We start from the raw sequence: 21,811 nt of genomic DNA on the forward strand, positions 1-21,811 counted from the left end.
GAAATATTGTAGTATAATAATTAATTTACGAATATATGTTTATTTTTACATTAACAAAATCGTTGAGCAATATTATTTATTTCGTTTGTAAATAACTTATAAATACAAAATAAAAAAAAAAAAAAACTACAATATGTAAAACGAATCAAAGACACGGTGTTCTTAAACGTTTTATGGGTCTAATAAATACAATAAAAATATGATTATATATGTTTTTACAATTTCATTATATCTAATATACCAATACACTAAGTACATAATTTTGATTATTTTTTTTTTCAAATTTACTAAACCGTAACAATAACTAAATTTCGTTTTTATCGTAACTACCAGTAATATGATGTGTCGATGAAAACAATTTTGAATATGTTATCATTATGATGTAATTTACGATAAAAATTAATTTAATTAATAGTTAATGATCTGACGTAATTAAGAATTGGTTTTCCTAACGGGAATCGTAAATGGTCTGGTGGATATCATACATAAATTGTGTTTTGGCACACGTTTCACAAAATTAACTAGGTATTAAAAATAATAATATCGGTTTTTTATGCACACAGGTGAATATATGTAACTAGACATCGTTAATATAGACAAATCGTTTATAATATACAATAAAAATGGATAATACTACTAATAATAATAATAATAATAATAATAATTTGGCTATTTTAAGTTTTGATTTCGTCGTATAATTTACATTTGTATGGATGTGTCATGATATAACACGATTGTTGTACACAAATTATTAATATATATATGTTATAATAATTACATACATAGTTAAAAGAAAAATCGTGTCGATACATATTCTACGTTGCTTGAAACAAAAAAAAAAAAGAAAAACAAAAAAAAGACGTAGAACCAAGATTTTTATCTCCATATGGGTTATGACTAAAATGGATCGTTTGTAGGTAATAAATTACAAAATTACTACGCAAACTTGAATATTTGCTTAGATGAGAGATGTGATTAATCTGGCTTTGAAGTTCACTATTCGCTCCGTGGTCTGGGCCAATCTCTGAAAAATCACACGCGCACACATAATTATTAGATATTTTATGCCGTAACTGCATGTAAATATAATATAATTACCGTACGGTACACAGTGATCAAGGAGATCCGGAGTATTAATCACCTCCCCCCCCTCTCCGTTGAATAATTTATACCCATTGATATTTTATTTTCAAAATTATAACTCTAACCTGTGCTCGATAAAAATTAAATTCCTTCCAAAGAGAGACTAAATGATTTTTTATTTTTTATAATCGACCAATTTAACCCTGTTACATTTTTTCGCTATCTACGGACGATAGAAAAACGATATAAAATGTATTATTATTTCTTTTTTAAATGCTATTTTTCCTTTACTCCCTTCCTTTGAAAATCTAATCGTAATCCGCTATAACCGGCTAGTGGTACGGAACGGGACGGATGGTCATCCGCCCTCACACTCCTGTTCGCTGTGATTTTGACCCCGTGTGCGGTACATATATATAGTTGTTGATGCACTTACGAGAATCAAGTCTTGGACCAAATTGGCCACGCCTCGGTTGGCGATTACGAAGATTCTAGTCAGCGGTCCGGGCACGCCGACGCTGTAACCGTCCTCCTTGGCGTTCACGTCCGTCCGCACTTCTTGAGATTCGGCGCCTTCGAGCTGTGAACCGTCGGCCACCTCGTCTTTGTCCTGGTTCGCACCGCTGCCGGCTATCAACTGTTCCGGGAGGCAAACACACAGAAAATAATGGATCACAGTGTAAGTCAATCGGTTGTCAGGTATGCGAAGTAACGTTTTACGGAGTAATGTCATTTGTTTTCTTCTTCTTTTTTTTAAAAAAAAAAAAAAAGATTTTTTTTGTATTTTTATTTCTGCTCGTCGATCTTACTTGGGAGAATTCAGTCGATTATGAACGTTACCGTGGAGAGGATAAGGTGTTGCCTAAGCGTGTTGAACGTGATCGAGTTTACCAGTGGTGCGTACGGGTGGGAGGGGAACGACGAATACTGTTATAAATATTGTTCGTTATCGGTTACGAATAAAAGCTGACTACGGCGACAATGCAATTGTCACGCAAAACGTTTCGCCGTGATATGACCGTACATAATTGATAGCCCTCAAATCGTCTTAAGGATCTACAACGTGGACGAGTGGATCTTTAAAAAAAATTTTGACATAAAATATAGGACATGTACAACGACAGATCTATCGATACGCAAATGATACATCCGGGATTATGTAAAATAAGAGTTTTATTAAACGGCTAACTGGAATCCGTACAGAAGTATTGATATCGTTACAACTTGTAGAATTTTAATAGTCACGGAACTGAATAAGGTGAATTTTTGGTACCCAACGCACAATACATCTAATTTTTACATCTGAGTTGAGAGAAACTAACATAGGACACACATGCTGTTCAAATCTATTTCATGTGTCGAAAGATAATAACATTAACATCGAGGAAAAATTTTGAATAAAACTTAATAAAATTTGAATAATAATTTAAATTTGAATGATCAATTTGATTCTACATGTTCTACACATTGACATTATAACTACGATTGAACGTCAAGATCGTATTATTGCTGACGGTTGCGCACGATTGGACATTAATATACCTACTGTATGAATGATTTCGTATAATATTTAAGTATTATATATTATTGGGTACAAAATGAAAAAAGAAAATTTCAATATCATGATGACAACTATAGCTTATGTTATAATTACTTTATCACGTATATTAAGTAAATCAATATTACCACGCATGTATTCATTTGTAGCAAAAACTTCGTTTTTTTTTGTTGACATTTTGAAAAATGCGTGTATCGTTTACCTCGATGAAAATAACATCGGTCATATTAAAAAAAATATTGTTAGAGAAAAAAATCAGTTTTATGTAGTTATTTTCGATATTGTTACATGTAAAAATAGACGAAGTCGTACAGGTTTTTGCCAAATTTATAATATCATATCAAGTCGTAAATTTGAACATAAAACCTGATGCAGGTTAGGTATATATGTGTATTCATTGGCAAGTGTTACTAGTTTTTTTTCTAGACTCACCAACGATGACAATTTATATCATGAATTATATTTGGTTATATAATAGTGGTTAGTGAAAGTAGAAGTAGAATCTATCACTTGATTTCCATCAAATCCGAAGAGTATATTTTTCTACAAAATGATTGTTTAAAAAGTTTAAGCCGTTTATTAATAGGTATTTGTGTAGACAAAGCTACAGTATTAACAAGTATTTCAATGATTTTAAAAATGTGGTATCGTATTTGAGTGATAGAATGAGGTATAGGTATATTAAGTAAGAGTAACATTTTATATTTTTTTTTACGATTTTAATTTTAATTTTATTTTTGGGAGCTACATATGAAAAAATTATAAAACAAAAAAAAAAAAAAAAGGTTGACTAGGTATTAAGTTATTTACCGATGGATATTGAAGAGGCTGTGCGAGTGTTAATGTGTTTGGGTCGGTTCCTGCGACCACTCTGTAGAAACCACCGGCAGCCCTAGCTGCTCTGTCTGCTCCCCTCTATTGAAAACCAAAAAATCTTTTTTGCCTCAAACTATATTTTTTAAAAGATTTTTATCAACCCTTTGTCGATCACGTAACGCAAAAGCTTATCTCAAAGATTTAAAATCAAGTACAAGTCGTTTAGAACATGCAAGACATGACTTAAATTTTCAAACTAGGTATATGGAAGAATTAAAAAAAAAAAAAAAAATCAAAATTAATAAATCAATCTATTGATTTTTTTTCTCACTAAATATATATAAACGTATTTGTTAAAGTTGCTTCATAACCATAATTATTTTTGCACCGGATAACATGTACTTTCATGTGAAAAGAAAGACTTGTATTGATTGATTGTATAATTCGATTGAGATCGACAAAGGGTTGAGATAAAATTTTGTTCGATAAGAGCAAACTAAATCATTATCATACAAAATAGCCTAACTTAATATATTACATTATATACACCCCCCGGTCTAGCGTTGAATAGAAGAACATTCAATATAAAACATAACTACACCTTGTATATAACTCGGGTATTTCGGAATGATTGTTTGGTGACAATGACGTTTTTATACTTGAGAAAGGTATCGGATTAGTACAGTCATTCGTGTAAAATAATAATAATAATAATAATAATAATAATATAATATAGGTCAGTATGTTTTCTCTGTCTCTCGGATCATTTTATTTAATTGATTGTACATTTTCAATAATGTTTGTACACCTTTCACTCAAACATTCGAAGAAAAATTATACACAATTTAATTGAAATTTCGTCATATAAACTACGCTCCGTCCCCAGTAGTATTGTGTGTGTATGATATAATATTTTTTGAATGTACACAACAAATATTTTATCAACAATTATCCACGCGACTAAGACGATATGGTCGAAATCAATAAGGTTTTCATTTAGTGTCTCTCCTATCGCAATCGCATTCGTGAGTTGGACATATTCCACATTATGCTTGGCGATTCGCCGTAAATATTGATTTCGAAATTTCTATTATGCACCCGCATTAGGCATGTACACGTGGTAACACACGTTTAATAAACTATCTCGTCAATAGGAATCGCTCTATAAAAATGTATCCATCAGTTTTTCGAATCAGTAGGTACGTAAAAAAAAAAAGCAATCAAAACATTTTCGTTAAAAAACGTAATCATTTTTACTTTTTTCATTAGAATATAATATTAAAGCGCAGGATTAATTTGATACATATTTAAGTATGTAAAAGGATTTTTCAAATAATACTGAAATAACGAGTAATAGTGTTTGAAGAGTTATACAAAAAATTAACTATGTGAGATAGAACGATATAATGATCCGTCATATCACAATGCAATCAAAATTTTTTACGGCACCTCTTATGTCAGGGCTGGAAATTATAATCGGAGGTTTCGTTATTTTCACGATGTTAACCAAGGATTTTTTTCGTTTTCCCGATTTATTGTCAATAATCCACGAGTTTTTTTTATCAACAAAACATGGTCTGGTACTATGAAAATTCTGCCATTCCATCGGACACGACGTTAAACATTTTCTGAGGTAAAAACATTAACATGTTGTTCTGAGTATTTTCATAACAGTTTTTAAATGTACCGACATAGACAATTACAATTGACCAACAGTGCTGGTAAGTTAAATAGAAAATTATGATAGACCGATCAACAGGTATTAATGTATTTTTTTTTCTGTTTTTTTAATTTTTTTTTTTTTTAAGCAGTCAATCAGATGTTTTAAAACTGGCTGGAATTTATAAATATCTGTCTCAGTGTGCCGAAATCCTTCGATTCGGCGCGCTATTGATGTGCAAGCAAATATGAGTACCACCGCATGAGTCGTGCGTGTTCAACTCTTGAATGTAAAAAAAAAAAAAAAACAATTATATCGAGCTTATTGTAATGCAGTCGACTGGTTTCGAGTAAAAGTTGTCCTAGGTCTTTTAAACAAATGAAATACGATATCTTATTATTAAAGTGGGCGTTTATCGGTTTACTAAATAATTCGAATTGAAATACCGACCTTGGTGGTCGGTGAATGTACCCGTTGCACACGTTTTATTTAGCATTTAGTATACATTTAACGTTTTTCACCATTAGTAATAGTATTGTAATGATTGTAATTGCATAAGTGCTGCAGCGATCAAAACACAAGATCCATATTACATGATATTATTATTATTATTACATTACATTAAACGCTCGGTAATATTTATTAAATACCGTTGATTTGAAGGGGGGGGAAACTTGAATCTGAAACACGTGGATATTCAAAAATCATCATCAAAGTCATTAGTGGGTATAAAAAAGGATAGGTAACTACGGTTGTTTTTGATTTTTATATGGAAACGAATTGCGTTTTATTACGGAATCGTTGTACAGGCGTGAAAAATATGTAAAATGTACAGTCGTAGGCCCACATCGGTGTTTGTAAATACGATATAATAAATCTACTTGTTTTCTAACGGTTTAGACGAAGGCAAAACGTGATACTGGACATTTACACGTTTCGTATAATACTGTTGTGATTGGAAGTCGCGGATATCACGCTCGCGTGAGTAGTGTTATGTCGACGAGGTTAATACAACAGGGGTATAATATTATTATTATTATTAAGCAATTATGATTGATATTATATCGTTTTCTGTTTTGTATACCATACGTACAACAACAGGTATGCAATAGTTTGTTTGTTTTTGTTTTTTTTTTTCACCATACATTGTATGCAATGCAGCAGAGAAGATAAGGAACAGCGTACGTATAAGAATTGACACTCACTCGAATCATGTCGAACAAAATGTTTCCGGATCCACCGCTGCCGCCACCTCGCAAGTTGAACAAAACCCGTTTGTTCTTCGGGTCCTCGTCGTCGTCGGCAAGAATCGTATCATCCGATCGGGCTTCGTCGTTAGCGCTTCCGCTCGACAACGTATTGTCGGACGACGTCACGTCGACGTTTTCTAGAACACAACATCATGAAGCCCGTTACGTAAATTTTTTATTTATTTATTTATTAATTTTTTTTTTTTTTTGTCGGGTCACCGTTTAAAAGAAAACACATGGCCGTCCGTGGCGCACGTTTAAGCGTTTTAGATAAATTCGCAACGGCCGAGCACTGCGACGTCACACCGTTGACTTACCCGGCGTGGGCAGGCCGGATGTCTGATCGTTTAGATCGATCGCCGTCCACCGTCCCTTCGAGATGCAGCGGTTATTATTTTACCGGTGGAAAGCTCGTAAAGGGATCTCGACGGTGGACAGCGGGAAGTGTTTTTGGCGTCGTCCGACGGAGCGTTTCACTCGTACAAACGTGCGTTGCTCACGGCGTGGGCGCGTCGTCGTGCAACCGTAACCTGGGTTATGCGACGGGGGTGCGCATCTCCTCGGTTCACGTTACGGAACACGAATTCACCGCAGGGTATTATGATGCAACACCCTAGTCCCCATGGTGGGGAAGCACGTTTTCTCCCGAAGCCGGGAAAGTTGGTGCCGGGTGCGAGACAGGTGCGGTGCACAGCGGTGGATTGTTGTTACGTCGAAACCCAAAAAGGTGTGTATGTGTGTGTGTAGATTAAAGGAGGGGGGAGAGAAAAATTGAAAATCTGAGACATCATCATCGAGTCTTGTTTAACGTATACTACGGGTAAGTGTTGAGCGCTCTACTCGAGGGAGTTTATCGTAGGAGTTGAAATTGAATTTGATGTGCCGAAAAGTTTACAGACATCTGACGTTCTACGTAACAAGAACCCCTACCGCTTTATGATTATAAACAGTGTATTAGTTCTTAATTAATTAAAAGCGACTGTACATATTTTTAATGACAAACAATTAAAAATAAAGAAATGTTGTTACATAAAAATCTAATATTTCTCTAAAAGTATAATAATTTCTTAAAGATCAAAAATCATTTTCGGATTTATATACAACTTGTTAGAGTAAGTGATTATTTTTAAACTGTTTATAAATAGGTACTGTAGCACTACAGATACACATTACACAGTTTTAACTTATAATAATAAATTACAGCAAACTTCAATTACAGCGTTGAATTTGTTTTAAAATTCAATTTTCCAGCGGTCATTATACTATATTTACAGGTCGTATAGACCATATTGTTATTATGTTCGACATTGCAGAGCCCTACAAGCACGTCGAGTGAATAATTATTAGCCGTCACTAGATTTGCAAGAAAATTGAATTTACGTAATATCGGCTGGCAGTTATATACTTTCCAAGCACACACATAGCTAACAATATTTGGTCTAATATTAGATCGAACCACCGCTAGTAGTTACTACTCCAGTGGATCAAAGGAACATCGCGGTCGTCATGAACACCTGCATCGCAAATTACTGTAATGCATTAAAATGTCTAAATGAACCAAATTGTATTCGGTGTGCACAGAAATGGATAATCGTAAAAATTTCGTTGAAACAATGCAAATAATCTATTTCGTCACGCGTACTATGTACTGGCTATGGCTGCGCTGTTCGATTTCACGATGAAAGCTCTTCAAAGAATTTCAAGGTCCCTGTTCGATATGAATAAAAAATAATTTAATTTTAATTGTTGTGCATTTTACGTTTCAATTGACGAAACGTATGAATATTTCCGCACGAAGAATCTGCGTTAATACAGAGAACATTTTTATCGTTTTTCTTTGATGTACAACAATCATTATGGGTGTATTATACGGTGAATACGGCGTGTTACTAAACTATTTCTAAAGAGTGCTTGTGTGTGCTATTGCATGTGTGATTGAGAGAGAAAAAGATAGAGAATGTACAGCCCTTATTCCACGTGCAATGTTACATAAAAAAAAAAGAAAAGAAAAAAATATCATACATAGTTTAACTTTATTATAATTATTAATGTTTATACATAAAAAAAAATAATAAATAGTAAAAATAATTATAAACTATTACCAATCACCTAATTAATTTTTGTAATTAATAATGAAAATAAATTATCAACATAATAATATTTTAATCGTAATAATACTTTGCCGTCATATTTTACCAGTGTCTGTGAGCGGTGACCGTTTCTTGGCCGAACTTGTTTTTTCCGTCGACACTTCCCTTGCAGTCCTCTTTACGATGCCCGTTCCTACCGTGTTGTCCGAGTCCGACGGCTACACAACAACAATGAAAACATTAAACAATCATTACGGTGTTTTGCAAACAGTTCTAATCGAGATTCGATTAAACGCGGTTAAATGCCTTACATTCTTATACGGTATATCGTTATCAACCGCGGATTTAGTAAAAAAATTAAAAAAAAGCACTAATATTATGTAGTCGTCTAGCGTCTACGCGTATTACATGCCATTCGCAATACTAATACATAATACGCACATCACGAGCGTATAAACGCATGTATTACATATGCTGCAGTGGTAAGTATACCAGCGGTCATAAGCCTAAACCGTAGTAAACACATGGTGAAACGCTGCCTACTTCATGCAATGTTAAACAATTGAATCACCGAATGACGTGCAAGTTTGAAAACGATTTTCGCGCATCGTTAACCGAAAACGATCTCTATAAAAGCCGTTGTCCGTGAACAATCGATTATGATAAAAAAATTTAAATAAACAACACAGTCGACACGCGTTTCATAACACGACGACTGGCAGCTGCATCCGTAGCGCGACAATGATTCGGTCGTATATTATACTGCGCATTGTATGCAAATGTATAATGTAACCGTACAAAATAATATAAGTATGTTATCTTAGCGCGTTAGGTATCCGAACGCTGACCGTTTCCGACGCGAGCGATACACAAATTCGCGTTTGGAATCGAACCATTGTAGGTATTATTATTACATATGTAATTAGCATAATAATATTTGCTTTCGTTGTTGACACGTAGGTAAATAAAACAGTTATTGTACCGGTATAAACTACGTTACAGAGTAGTCTTGTACCCGTGGACGTTAATAGGGTCCTCGGGTGCATGGTGTGCTTAAACCGTAAAGGTTTCTGAAGAACAGAAAGAGCGGGAGGGAGTTCGTATTACAATCGCTGTACACAATGCATTTTAGGGAAATCCAAGCACCTCCTATTTACGTCCACGTTCTTGCTACTGTATGTAAAGTACGTTTAGTACATACGGTAGGTGTACGTGTGCAACCGATCAATGTTATGATACATTTAATGGTTACATTTTTGACGATGAGTAATTATGCATTACATTATAATGTTAATTATTTCTACGTATAATAGTATTATGTAGTAATTATAGTATATTCACATATTATGTGAACAGTTAAACAACAAAAACAAAAATCGTTATTAATTGATTTTCTACATACTTATAACTATATCAAAAGCAATAAACCTATAAACCAGTATTATTGTTTTAGAACTACAGGTAAACAAAAATAATATAGACACAGGCATAAAAAGCAAATATAAAAAAAAAAACCCCGTACCGATATCGTGTCGTATTTTATGCGGCTTAGTCGTTAGAACAAATGCAAAATAACGCAACGAGTACCTATAATAATAATAATAGTAACAATTAGCAAAACATTGTTTGCAGAATTTGTCGAAATGCTTAAGCATACGTCAAATGCTTTAGTTGAGAAACTGATCTTGCGTCTACCGGTGGCTTCGTGGAACACGATCTGTATCGTTTTGCCGGCACGGAAATTAAGATTTTGATATTTATAAGGAACGGAGTGAAAACATGTGCGAAATGACGCGACGTACTCGAACGCGATGGACGCATCGTTTTTTATTGACATTTTATCTTAGAAATTCGTATTTATCGATCGATATTGCTGATCGATCGTCATTGGCGTGGCGATTGCAGACCAGATATGTACTGCGGTACGAAAATCGGTATTAGACGAGACGTGTGTATATTTTATTCGATTCGTGTAAACGAATTTCACGCAGAAATTCGTCAGTCGGTGGACGGACCGAAATGTGTGATGATCAACTCCGCGGAATTTGGCTTTCTTTTTGTCGGCCGTAAAACAATTGACGATCGGGCAGTAACATTATGTCAATATCGGAGTTTTTAATATCGTTGATGTTTAATAATAATAATAATAATTGTTATTATTGATCATTTCCTGTCTATAGGACTGCCTACGCGTCAATGTCGCTCGCGAGCAACGCACACGACTCGTGATAACGATCAATAATAATTTTCTTATTCACCATCACCTTTTTCTCAACTATTTGAGGTCGGCCAATTTTGTCCTTAAACTCTACTCATCTCGAATTTCTACATCCCCTATACACCAACAGCCCTAATATCATTTTAAATCTTATCCAACCAGCTCTTTTTTTGTTTTCCTCTTCCTCTTTTCCTTTTATCGTTAATTTTCATAACCACTCTTACTGCTTTTGTTTCCTCTTGCCTCATCACATGCCAAAATCATCTTAGTCTATTTTTTATCATCTTGTTCACTATCGACGCTACACCAATACTACCTCTCACATATTTGTTATTTATACTATCTTCTCTTGTCACTCCATTCATCCATCTAAGCATTCTCATCTCCGTAACACTCATACTTTGTTCTATTTTCCTATCAACCACTTAATACTCCAAACCATACAGCATAGTTGGTTAACACTACATTCCTATACAATTTACCTTTTAGCCTTATTGGAATTCTCTCATCACCTAAAACTCCCGACGCTTCTCTCCATTTCATCCAAACATACTTAATCCTATGATTTATATTCATGCCAAGACTCCTGTTCTTTTGTACAAATGATCCTAAATATTTAAAGTACTCTACTTCACCTATAAAATCACTGCTTATTGTCATTTATATATTGTTATTTTTATAAGTCATACTCTATATACTAGGTTTTATTTTTAACAATTCTTAATCCCTTTCCTTCAAGGGTTAACCTCCACTCATCCAACCTATTATTAATTTCTTACAGATTTTTTACTGCTGAAAAACCTAATCATCAGCAAACATCATACACCATAATATCTTGCCCGGTATGTCTTTCGTAACTTTATCCATTACCATAGAGTACAAATAAGAGCTTAAAGCTGATGCCTGATGCACACCAAATCCTACGTTAAAATTTTCTGTTACTCCGCACAAACTCTTTTCACTAGTTCTCGAGCCTTCATACATATCCTGAATAAAATATTTATATATTTTTGGGACCTGTATTTTCATTAATGCCCACTTTAAAATGTTTCTTGGTATTCTATATATATAATCACCATGTATAATTTTATATTTATTTTCTCTAAATTTTTCTTCCAATAATAAATGGACCCATTGTCGATTTTCCTGGCATAAAACTAAACTCAATCTCTTGCCGTCTCAACGTCCGGCACGGTATTCGGACGACGAATGTACCGGATCCGTTGACGGATCGTACCTAAGGCTAATGCGCGGCCGCGGGCACGTGGTTTCGACCGTGTTTCGGTTGTTAATGCATTGTTATAGTGGTTACTGTGTTATATTGGTTTTCTGCGGTAGCGACGCCTGTGGAGGAGGAGCGTTCCGGGAAACGTCAGACGTTCGCGGTACACGACTCACGATTACAATATGCATCGACGTTCAAAGGGCGAAAGAGCGTGAACGACGTTTTTCGAAAACAGCTGATCTTTGCGCGAACTCGGATTATTTCACGCTTTAAATCCACGGATCCTTTTTTCCCGTTCCCATAAATCAATCGAACCCTAGGTCTTCGACCCGCGGTCCACTTTTTCATCATTCTAGGGCCCACGAAGCTAACACATTTCAAGCGTAGTGTGCGTTTTACGGTTCTGATAAAGTCACGGTGGCTATTATAATTAAGACGCTAAGGCTGAATTGCCGTTTGAAATACACGTGTCAAAGTTTTCGGTAAAAATTTAATTATTTGCTGTTTCGAAACTTAAAGTTCCCTAATGTAATGTGTTTACGTTATAATAATACAAACCGAATTCGTGCTCGAGATACGAGTTTTACTGAAAATAATACGTTTCGAGGCGTAAGAAAATATCGCACTCCACCTTTCGCCTCGTCGGGTCGATGCACATGGGTGAGCCACAGTGTGGGACGCACGGCGTCGAGTCCTTAGAATGGCTGCTCCGAATCGCGTGCGAAAAAATTCAAAGTTTTACTATAGCCGAGTTGCGTGCGCGGTACGTCTGGACAGGTTTAATTCATATGGGTTTGTACTTTTATAGTTATTTAAAATTAAATCAGAAGGCACGGTCGTGTATACATTACATACATGGATAACGTATTAGGCTTGGTAATAAAATATCTGTGTGTAGTTATATAATAGAGTTGGAAGGCGAATAAGAAAAAACCAATAGTAATAATAATAACAATATAATAACAAATATAAGATTTTTTGGTTTGTTTTTTTGAATCTCAAAGAAATTCATAACTATATTTTTGAAGATCTGATGGCAATACAAGCAAACGATGAGAAAGTAAACGATTTTCGTGAAAATTTGAAGCAAAAAAAAATGTTAAATGTTTAAAAATGAAAAAATATAATGTATTATTTACTTATTGACATAAAATATAATAGGTGGGTAAACCGATCACATACAAAAAAAATGAATATTACTATGTGTTGTTATAAACTTAGGTACTTGTACCAGAATAAAAAAAAACCGCGGACGCAATTCCACCTTTTTTTTTTTCGCACGCAATGCGAAGGACGCATCGCTTAAAATCTACCCTTGTGTAATATACGACATGCACACCGCGACGAAGTCATTCCAATTCCAATAATATTATACACGTATTATTATTCGTACGGTCCGTCCATTATGGGATTTACCGGTTGAGTGACGGCGTCGGCGTTGGTGCTGCTGGCGGCGGTGGTGGTGGTGGTAGTGGTGGTGGTGATGCTGATGGTGGTGACGGCGTTATCGGCGGCGGTGTTGGTAGTGGCCGCGGTGGTGGTGGCCGCGGTGATGGTGGTGATCATCGGGGCGTTGGTGGTGATGCCCGCGCTGGTGGTGGCGACTACGTCGACGGCGGACTCGGCCGGCGCGGAGTCGGTGGCGGACACCGTGTCGGACGCTAGGACCGACGACGGCGTGGTGCCGGCGGCCGGTGATTCCGTGGCCGCGGCGGGCACGGCGGCCGGCACTTCAGTCTGCTCCTCGTCCTCGTCGTCGGTGGACGGCGGGAACGTGGGCAACGTGATCGATATCCGCCGGCCACCGGAGCCGCCGGCGTCACCGCCGCCGCCGCCGCCGCCACCGCCGCCCGCTACAGCGCCGCCTCCCGCGCCCCCTCCGGCGCCGCCCCGGAGCACCAGTCGGCCGATCACGCGGAATAGGAATCGCGTGATCTGTTGGATCTTTCGGTCGACTATCTAGAAAAACAGGTGACACCCCAAACACACAACGTACACTACAATGATTTTTTTTTTTTTTTTGCAATTTTTTTTTCTTAGTCTTATGTCATGTTCGTTGTTTTTATTTTTCTTTCGTGTTTGTTACCGCGCGCACAATCTGTTATCGGCACACCACGCTGGGCCGGTGCTGGATTTTGCGAGACGGTTTTCGCGCTCGAGAGGTTTTGACCATGAACATGCGTGTTCGTCGAAAAACGAAAATATCGGCACACAGCAGTATGATCCTGCCTCGCGTCGTTATTTTTTAGATAATTTTCTAACAACGATTGCGTAGGAATGAAGATACTGTTCAAATGTAACAACCATTGTTCAAATCGTATTGCGTTTAATAATCAGTAATGCATTTGCCTATCGACTAACGATGTCTTAGTTTCAAGACGATTGGATGGATAAAAGTGTAATAGCGTAACGGTTCGCTACGAAAAATTGAAATGGTAAAAATATGTGCAGAGTATTTAAAATGCAATATTTGTTGGACTACTTCGAGAATGAACGGTTAACAATTTTGACTAGATTACGTCCTGTTTCACGTGACCCTATTCAACTCGAGAACCCTTAAAAGCATGTATCCGGTTCAACACCTTCTCCCCTCCCTTGCACCGGTTCTGTTGAGTACACGGATTTTTGCCGTCAAATCAAAACATATGTGAATGCGCATCACGTGGATTAATTATTGCTTACGCATACTGTATAATGCGGTTGCGATATTAAATGTTAATATTAAAGATACGGTTATATTAGGTTTGCATAGGTTACAGGTTAAGTTAAGTATGCGTGCTGATTGTTTTTTTTTTTTTTTTTTTAACACAAAAGAGGATTCGTTCGAGTAACGATATTTTACTCAAATTTTATACGGTTTTTTTTGTCTCTCTTCCTATTTCAAAATGATTATTCGTTATCGTTGGTCGTAAATGAAAAACAATTGGAATGGCATTAATTAACCGTGCATTATTGTTGAGTTTGATAAAAAATTGAAACGTCCATTGAAAAACGTTCATCACAATTATTTTTATTTTTTACAAATTGTTATTCGTGTCGGAAACAAGTTTTGTTATTAAACAGCAAACACAATGATTTTGTCGAATTGTGTCCTAGGCTTAAATATTTGTTTTTACACGATTTTACATAACATGAATAGATTTTTTTTCCAAGTTGTTCTTTTTTAATTGTTTATTTTCTTTTCCCTCGTCCTTATAAGGTTGCATAATGTTTAAAACATAAAATTTATGAATTGCCTTCTTGCGACTTGAACGAACGGCCAATTATCAAAATTAAATATTTAATTTAAATGAATTGTATTAATCACCATATAATATTTATTAATTAATTATCGTTAATGAATGTTGTTTTTTATTAGTTACAATATTTATGGTTATGTTCATTTTATTTATTGCCGTAACAGAATTTTTTATTATTTTTTAACCAGCAGAACAGCGTTTCAAGTATTACATCAGATATCCGTATCTTTGACTGGTTCTTCAAAAATATATATTTATTGAAAAATATGATATTTCGTTAAATAATTATAATTAATTCCTCTAGTTATGATGATTTAACAATTGTTTCTGTCGTTGGCAAAAACGAGTCAATTATAAAACTCCAGTTGTATATAACATAACGATAAAAATACGAAATTCGTAAATTGTTAACTGAAGTGAATAAAACGAAAACGTGTTTCTGAAACGAATAACAAGAAAATAATATTCGACGTAGTAACGAGTGCCTTATTATATTGTATAAAAAAAAAGAAAAAAAATAGAAAAACCCCATCAATTACATAATTGCGTCGATCATTACACAATGGTACCGGAAACAATTTTTAAACTGCACGAACCGAGACCCACTGCCAGAGGTCACGGGTAAACAAATACCGACTTCGGTATGATAATGGTAAACTACTAACCACTACTTCTAGTTTAAAAAAATCTACAGCTGTGACACTGGGTGAAGACAATTCGGTATTGTTAGCGTAGGTAATTGATTACTACATCTCACGAAAGCGTGTGTTTATTATATTTTATCGTTGTATCATCATTATCATTATTATATTGTGCCACGCGCGCACTTGTAGATCGACCTGCAGATAATTCTCGCGTGTCCGAGTGTGGAGATGATCACGATTTCGCTCGCACGCCGCCGGTATTTTAACGACCGTTGAAGTCTTCACACGTAGCGGGTTTGACACTGCATTATTACTATCGGACGGTCAACGAAATATTATTACAGTTAAAAATAATCTTCGATTAATAGTGGACTGTTTGATAAAAATGTTCCAAAAAAATGTACCGAATGCCAAAAATTCTAACGTTTCCGAAATCAACTCCACATCTCTGAACGAATCTGTCAAGCTCTAGGACCGAACACAAGATATAAGGAATTTAATTTCATTCCTAAAAAAAATATGAATTGTATAACTTAATTTAAAAAGAAAAGTAATCAACAAATGAACATATACTAATGGCTTAGTATATTAAATTAAAAAATATCAATTAAAAAAAATAAAAATATTACAATGTATCGAAACATGTATTCACATGATTTTTACTTTTGTAGTCGATTGTAGTTGTTGTATTATCAAAATAAGTTTTTACACCAACGTTTAAAACATTTTGTTTTATTTTTCCATTACGAAATGTCGTTTATTTTTTATAAATTGTTTTAGAATAAATAACATTTAATTTGAGCAGCATCAGTTAAAATACGAACCCTTAGCACTTAGAGTTAAACTCTTGGGCCCAATTGACAACATTATGGGGGCTAACTGAACACATATTCGTTTGCATGCTTATGAATAAGGATCAACAATGACGAGTGATTTCAAGACGGTTACCAAAATTTAAAAGTTCACGTCGAAACAATGGCGCAACAGAGATTACAAAAATTATTATAACATCTAAAAAATCTAATTTATATTATTTTGAGTTCTAAAAATAATGCTAAAGAAGTTAATGACCTCCAAACCTAACCTATGAACCCCCTTGTAAAGCTGAAATATTATGTCGTACACGTGAATGAAATATCGTGTAATAATAAATACTAATGTTCCAATGAGTATGCATCATTATAATTCTTCGTTGGACCGAGCTGGATGATTTGTAGAAAAAATATGATCAGCTTTTTCAGTGACCGATCATAGCACGATGAAATTCAGTTGTTGAACACTTTCGCCGTAGTGGCGTCTACGTCTGGCAATGATAATATAATAATTCACCCGATGGCCGTTGTTTAGTTCGTCAAAAGAAAAACCCACGTTCTATCGTTGTGTCATTCTTTTTAGTAAATTTCATTATTCGCAATATACGAGTATTTTAATATATTATGTTTTGATTCGCAAGTCATCTGATTAATTGAATGTGCGTGTGTATTACGATTGTAAAATATTTCAAAATTGTTATTTTTTCTTTTATTGTTATTTTTTTCATCATTGAAACATAATATTTCATTAGGTAATAGTTTTACCTACTACTTTCTAAGCTTTTTAATGAAAAAAACGAAAGCACTTGCAATAAAATATATGATCAAAAATTTTTTCTCTATTCTTAAAACGAATAAATAACTAAAAATCAAAAAATAAAAAAAATCGCTTTTGTATCTTTTGCACATGATTATATGCCGAATTCGAGAAATTTCCAATTCCATATACACCGACTAACACTAATGCCGTTGCGCCAAATACGTAATGAATTCGACAATTTGTTCATCAATTTAAAGAATTCGGCCAATTTTATAAAATAAAACTGATAAATTCGACAGTATAACTTTTGATAATGCAGTGTTACGATATATAATTTTATTGCAGCGTGAAAATATTTTCGTAAAAAAATAAAATTGAAAGAAATAACTGCGATAATCGGTGACGACAACACTGTCGGTTCATTTTAATTTAATCTGAAATACGTTATATTTATTGTAAACAATTATAATACTGCTATATTTATTTTTTAACTTGATTTAAATTAAGTGAAGGTAAATTTCGAGTTCCAATATAAGTTAAAATAATTTAATAATTATTATTATTATGTTTTACTGATATTAAAGTAATAAAACTAATTTATCAAAGGAAACTTTTCATAATAAAAATTTTAGTTGCTTGGTTTTGTAATGCATATTTTCAATTTCAAATTTGTTTAAGAAACAACTAAGATATTTTTTTTTTAAAGACACACTTAGTCATTAAAATACGTATGCAGTAAGTGTAATAAATTCAATACACACATACTAATCATTTATGCCTTTATTTAAGATTGAAAATTTATCGAACTTTGTAATGTCATGCTTGTTGTTTAGAAACTTCATAACAAATTATTTTAATGCCTCCAAAATAGTTACATAAACACTAGTGGCTTCTGGACATGTTCTATTAGCAGATTTCAAAATGACGTGTTATTCGACCTTGCTGTTGCTTTTGCTATTACCCCGTTTCAGTATTGTATCAAATTACTCATATCGGTCATACAAAATAGATTTCTAATGTTTTAATTAAAAATCATAGATCAATTCGTTTAACGATGACATTTTATTTTTAATTCACCAACAAAATCGAAAAATCAATAAAATACAGTGAAACACTAATATATGTTCAGGATGTTGTGGATATGCCTAACAATATAAAAATTGACGTGTAAATATGAAAATGTAATTCATTTATAAACAATATGCGATTACCATGTGCACGATGATTTATTTGCGCGGGCATTATAAAGTAGTACCTGTCAATTTATTAGAGTTATTAAAATATATAAATAATTAAATGAAATGAGATACTTATAATACAAGTTGCATTTATATGTACTATATTATTGTTGCTTTTATTTGTTCATGATGAAAAACTAATGTGGGCTACAACAACAATCTAATTTTTAATGATTTTGTTTTATTTGGACCGATGATTCAAGAAGTGGTTCATGAGATTGCATTAGTTTCGATGTCTGAATCATTTGAGTGAATTAAGATTCGGTACGAGAAGGTATAATTTACATAACAACTATAATACTATGGTCATGTCGTAATAGTTCTAAAATCACATGTGTACATACTAGTTTGGTTTTTATGTGGTTGTCCTCACTGAAAACACTTGAATAATTATTTAATAATTCGTATAAAATGTAAAATGTTTTTCCTCAATTTCTTTTAGTGGATGACGATAAATTACCGAGCGATTACCAAGCAAACATTTCGGTAACTCTCTTAGTCAATTTTTGTGTTTAGAATTATTTCCCATCAGCTGGACGTTTTTCTTAAATACTATTTTTTAAAAACACTGAAAGGTTATTTATTTATTAGATTTTCCATAACAATTTATATTTTTTGATTTGAAATTAAATGATATATTGTTGGGTACTATAGTTTAAAACGACAATAATCAGCATGAATAATAATTTCCTAGCACTAGACGTTTTTCAATAACAAAAACATGTATTACTATTTACATGAGTATAATTAGAAAAAATAAATAAAAAAGATTGATCGAGAAATTAAGTGTCTGATTTTGTATGCTAAATATCGAATCATTTTGCCACAGTATAATACATTTTAAGAAATTAAATAATATTCTAAATAATGCATACCTACGTAAAAAGAAAAATAAAATAGAGTTAGTTTATTTTACATTATATATATATATATATACATAGGTATATGGTTTTAACTCAAATCCGGATATATGTAGGTCACGACGAACCTTGATTAATAACATGTTCGTTTAAGATACAACGTCTCTAATTAATTTTTTCAAACACTAATAATAACCTACATTTTCTGTAACAAAATTGCATCACAGTAGTAGTACCCACCCGTTGCTTACATACAGATGCAGTATCGTAGAACGCTAAAGTAATAATATTGTGAATAGCCGATACGCTCGGTGAATTATTCGCGTCGACGATTTACGTCGAGCCAATATATGTATAAGTACTCGTATATAGAGTCCACAGGCTACGTCAAAACCTCACGGTTGTAATATTCCAGCTGTACGCGTTTTTCGCCAACACAAAACCATATTGATTGCACTCGGCGAAAGTATCACGAATGAACAATGTTTTTTCCGAAAACCTATCATACTATTCGTACAGTATTACGTAAATCTTTGGGTGTTAACATTATCGTTTTGTTTTAATAGTTATACTCAATTGTTAAGTAATATCGTTTAGGTAAATATGAAAAAAAAAAAGCTAATCAATGTTTTGTTTTACCTGAGATAGATTTGGAAACAGCTGCCGCAAGAAACCGATCGTTCTTTTATCTCTGATCGTCTTATGACTAGATTGTTCCGCTTCAGCTGCTATAAATGCTTCCGATTCCTGTATGGGATATATAATTTTTTTAATTTTTTTTTTATATGTACAAAACAAAATTAATGGCGTATACACAGCATAGACTATTGATGATGTCACGAAAATAAAAATAAAAATATTTTCCCAGCCATGGAATAGGAGTAGATATTATTGTACGTTATTATTTCGTCGGTAACGCGATTATTATTGCACGGAAAGCTGTAAGCACACTGCAGTTACAATGACGCGCAAATGCGCATTCATCGATCAATGTTGTCGGGCGATTCGAATCAAATATACTGCCTATTCACCCTGGACGCATTATCAAGACTCGATCAATAAAAATCGAAACGACGTTAACATTTACAACTGTTCTTAAGTCGGTCCCACGCATCTCATGTACTCGACGAGCATCGTAATCGCATACGTTCTTCCAGCATTTCGGTTTGACAAATGCGTCGCTCCTACACGACTTGTTCGCTTGCCGGTCAATAATCGCGATCATAGTTATAATTCCTTCGAACTGTGTTTAACTAACCTAATTTTCCGACGCGAAACGACGAACGACCAGGCGAGTAAAAATGAGTCTACGAGCCGTGAGGGACCGGCTTGACACTATCTTACGAATTTTAATTTAGATAAGCGCGTCGTGCTCGTCGTTATTGTTTGCACGTTGTTCGGAACGACGAAAGGGGTGGTGTATAAGTGTAATGTTGAAAGAAAAAAATGTGATGCGCGGGCGTTTTTTGTAAGTCAACCGTTCGGTGTCGCAACCGCGGTCCGTGTTCTCGGTGGACGCGTACGCGTGAATAATAATATTGAAATCACCACCAAGCGAATAATGCTGTGCAACGAAAGTGCCTGAATTATTTAGTAATATTGTTTACGGCTGTTGGCTGCATAGGCAGCAGCTCACTGCCAAGATGGATTAATTATTTTTACGCATTTCAAAATGAAACCGCGTTGCGTTCAGAATTTCATAACGCTGGCACTGAAATCTTCGTATATTCAGTAATATTCAAATGTTTGTTTGATCACGCACCGGCACCAATGTTATCGTAATATTTGTACGTAGCACGAGTGCCCACCAATTAATTCAGATCGGTTGTTGACTGTTGTCCCACATAATACGTACAGTTAGTAGTAACAGTAGTCTGCCGTTAATTGGTTAATATTTCGGTAAGGTGGTCGTATTTTTGCTGTTCCGAATTTGATGCGCTGCTTTCGTCTCGAGATACATTGTCGTTAAACGTAATGGATTTTATAAACCATAAATGTTACTCCAACCGAAAAATAGTCCGAAAGTTTAAGGCCTTACAACGATTTGAATTTTTCGACAACCTCTTACAGCGATGAGCCTATATCTTATATTTGCGCGTTTATACGAATTTATTAGAATCATCATTATGGTGAATTGATAATAACAATTCAAAATCCTATTGAAATTATGTTACGTACAATTGAAAGCGTGTACGGACCACAAGCGTAGTCCGATTAATATCAAACATTAAATCTTATAAATGATTTATTGAAAATTATAAAAACTTTATTTAAATTTTCTACCGTTCAACTCGATAAATTTAAATATTTACATTTTAGCTCGTAAACGTAATATATTTTTTATCTAATAGTGAACTT

General features: G+C 34.3%; 1 protein-coding gene across 2 annotated transcripts in view; it reads right to left on the reverse strand.

Moving 5' to 3' along the window:
- Nucleotides 1-473: 473 nt before the first annotated feature.
- The window catches only part of LOC112679253 (uncharacterized protein DDB_G0280205-like), a 32,459-nt gene continuing 11,121 nt past the window's right edge, over nt 474-21,811 (reverse strand). Inside the window, exons 3-9 of one of the 2 annotated variants that reach the window (XM_025548982.1) lie at nt 20,093-20,200; nt 13,317-13,859; nt 8,564-8,675; nt 6,323-6,504; nt 3,452-3,556; nt 1,520-1,720; nt 474-1,024 (exon numbers count right to left, since the gene is read on the reverse strand). In XM_025548982.1, coding sequence (XP_025404767.1) covers nt 959-1,024; nt 1,520-1,720; nt 3,452-3,556; nt 6,323-6,504; nt 8,564-8,675; nt 13,317-13,859; nt 20,093-20,200 — 1,317 coding nt within the window. In that variant the 3' untranslated portion in view covers nt 474-958. The remainder of the gene's footprint in view (nt 1,025-1,519; nt 1,721-3,451; nt 3,557-6,322; nt 6,505-8,563; nt 8,676-13,316; nt 13,860-20,092; nt 20,201-21,811) is intronic. The other variant, XM_025548991.1, reaches the window with a different exon arrangement.

Source organism: Sipha flava, unplaced genomic scaffold (assembly GCF_003268045.1).
Source record: "Sipha flava isolate LNK unplaced genomic scaffold, YSA_version1 0_pilon_pilon, whole genome shotgun sequence".
Taxonomy (NCBI): domain Eukaryota; kingdom Metazoa; phylum Arthropoda; class Insecta; order Hemiptera; family Aphididae; genus Sipha; species Sipha flava.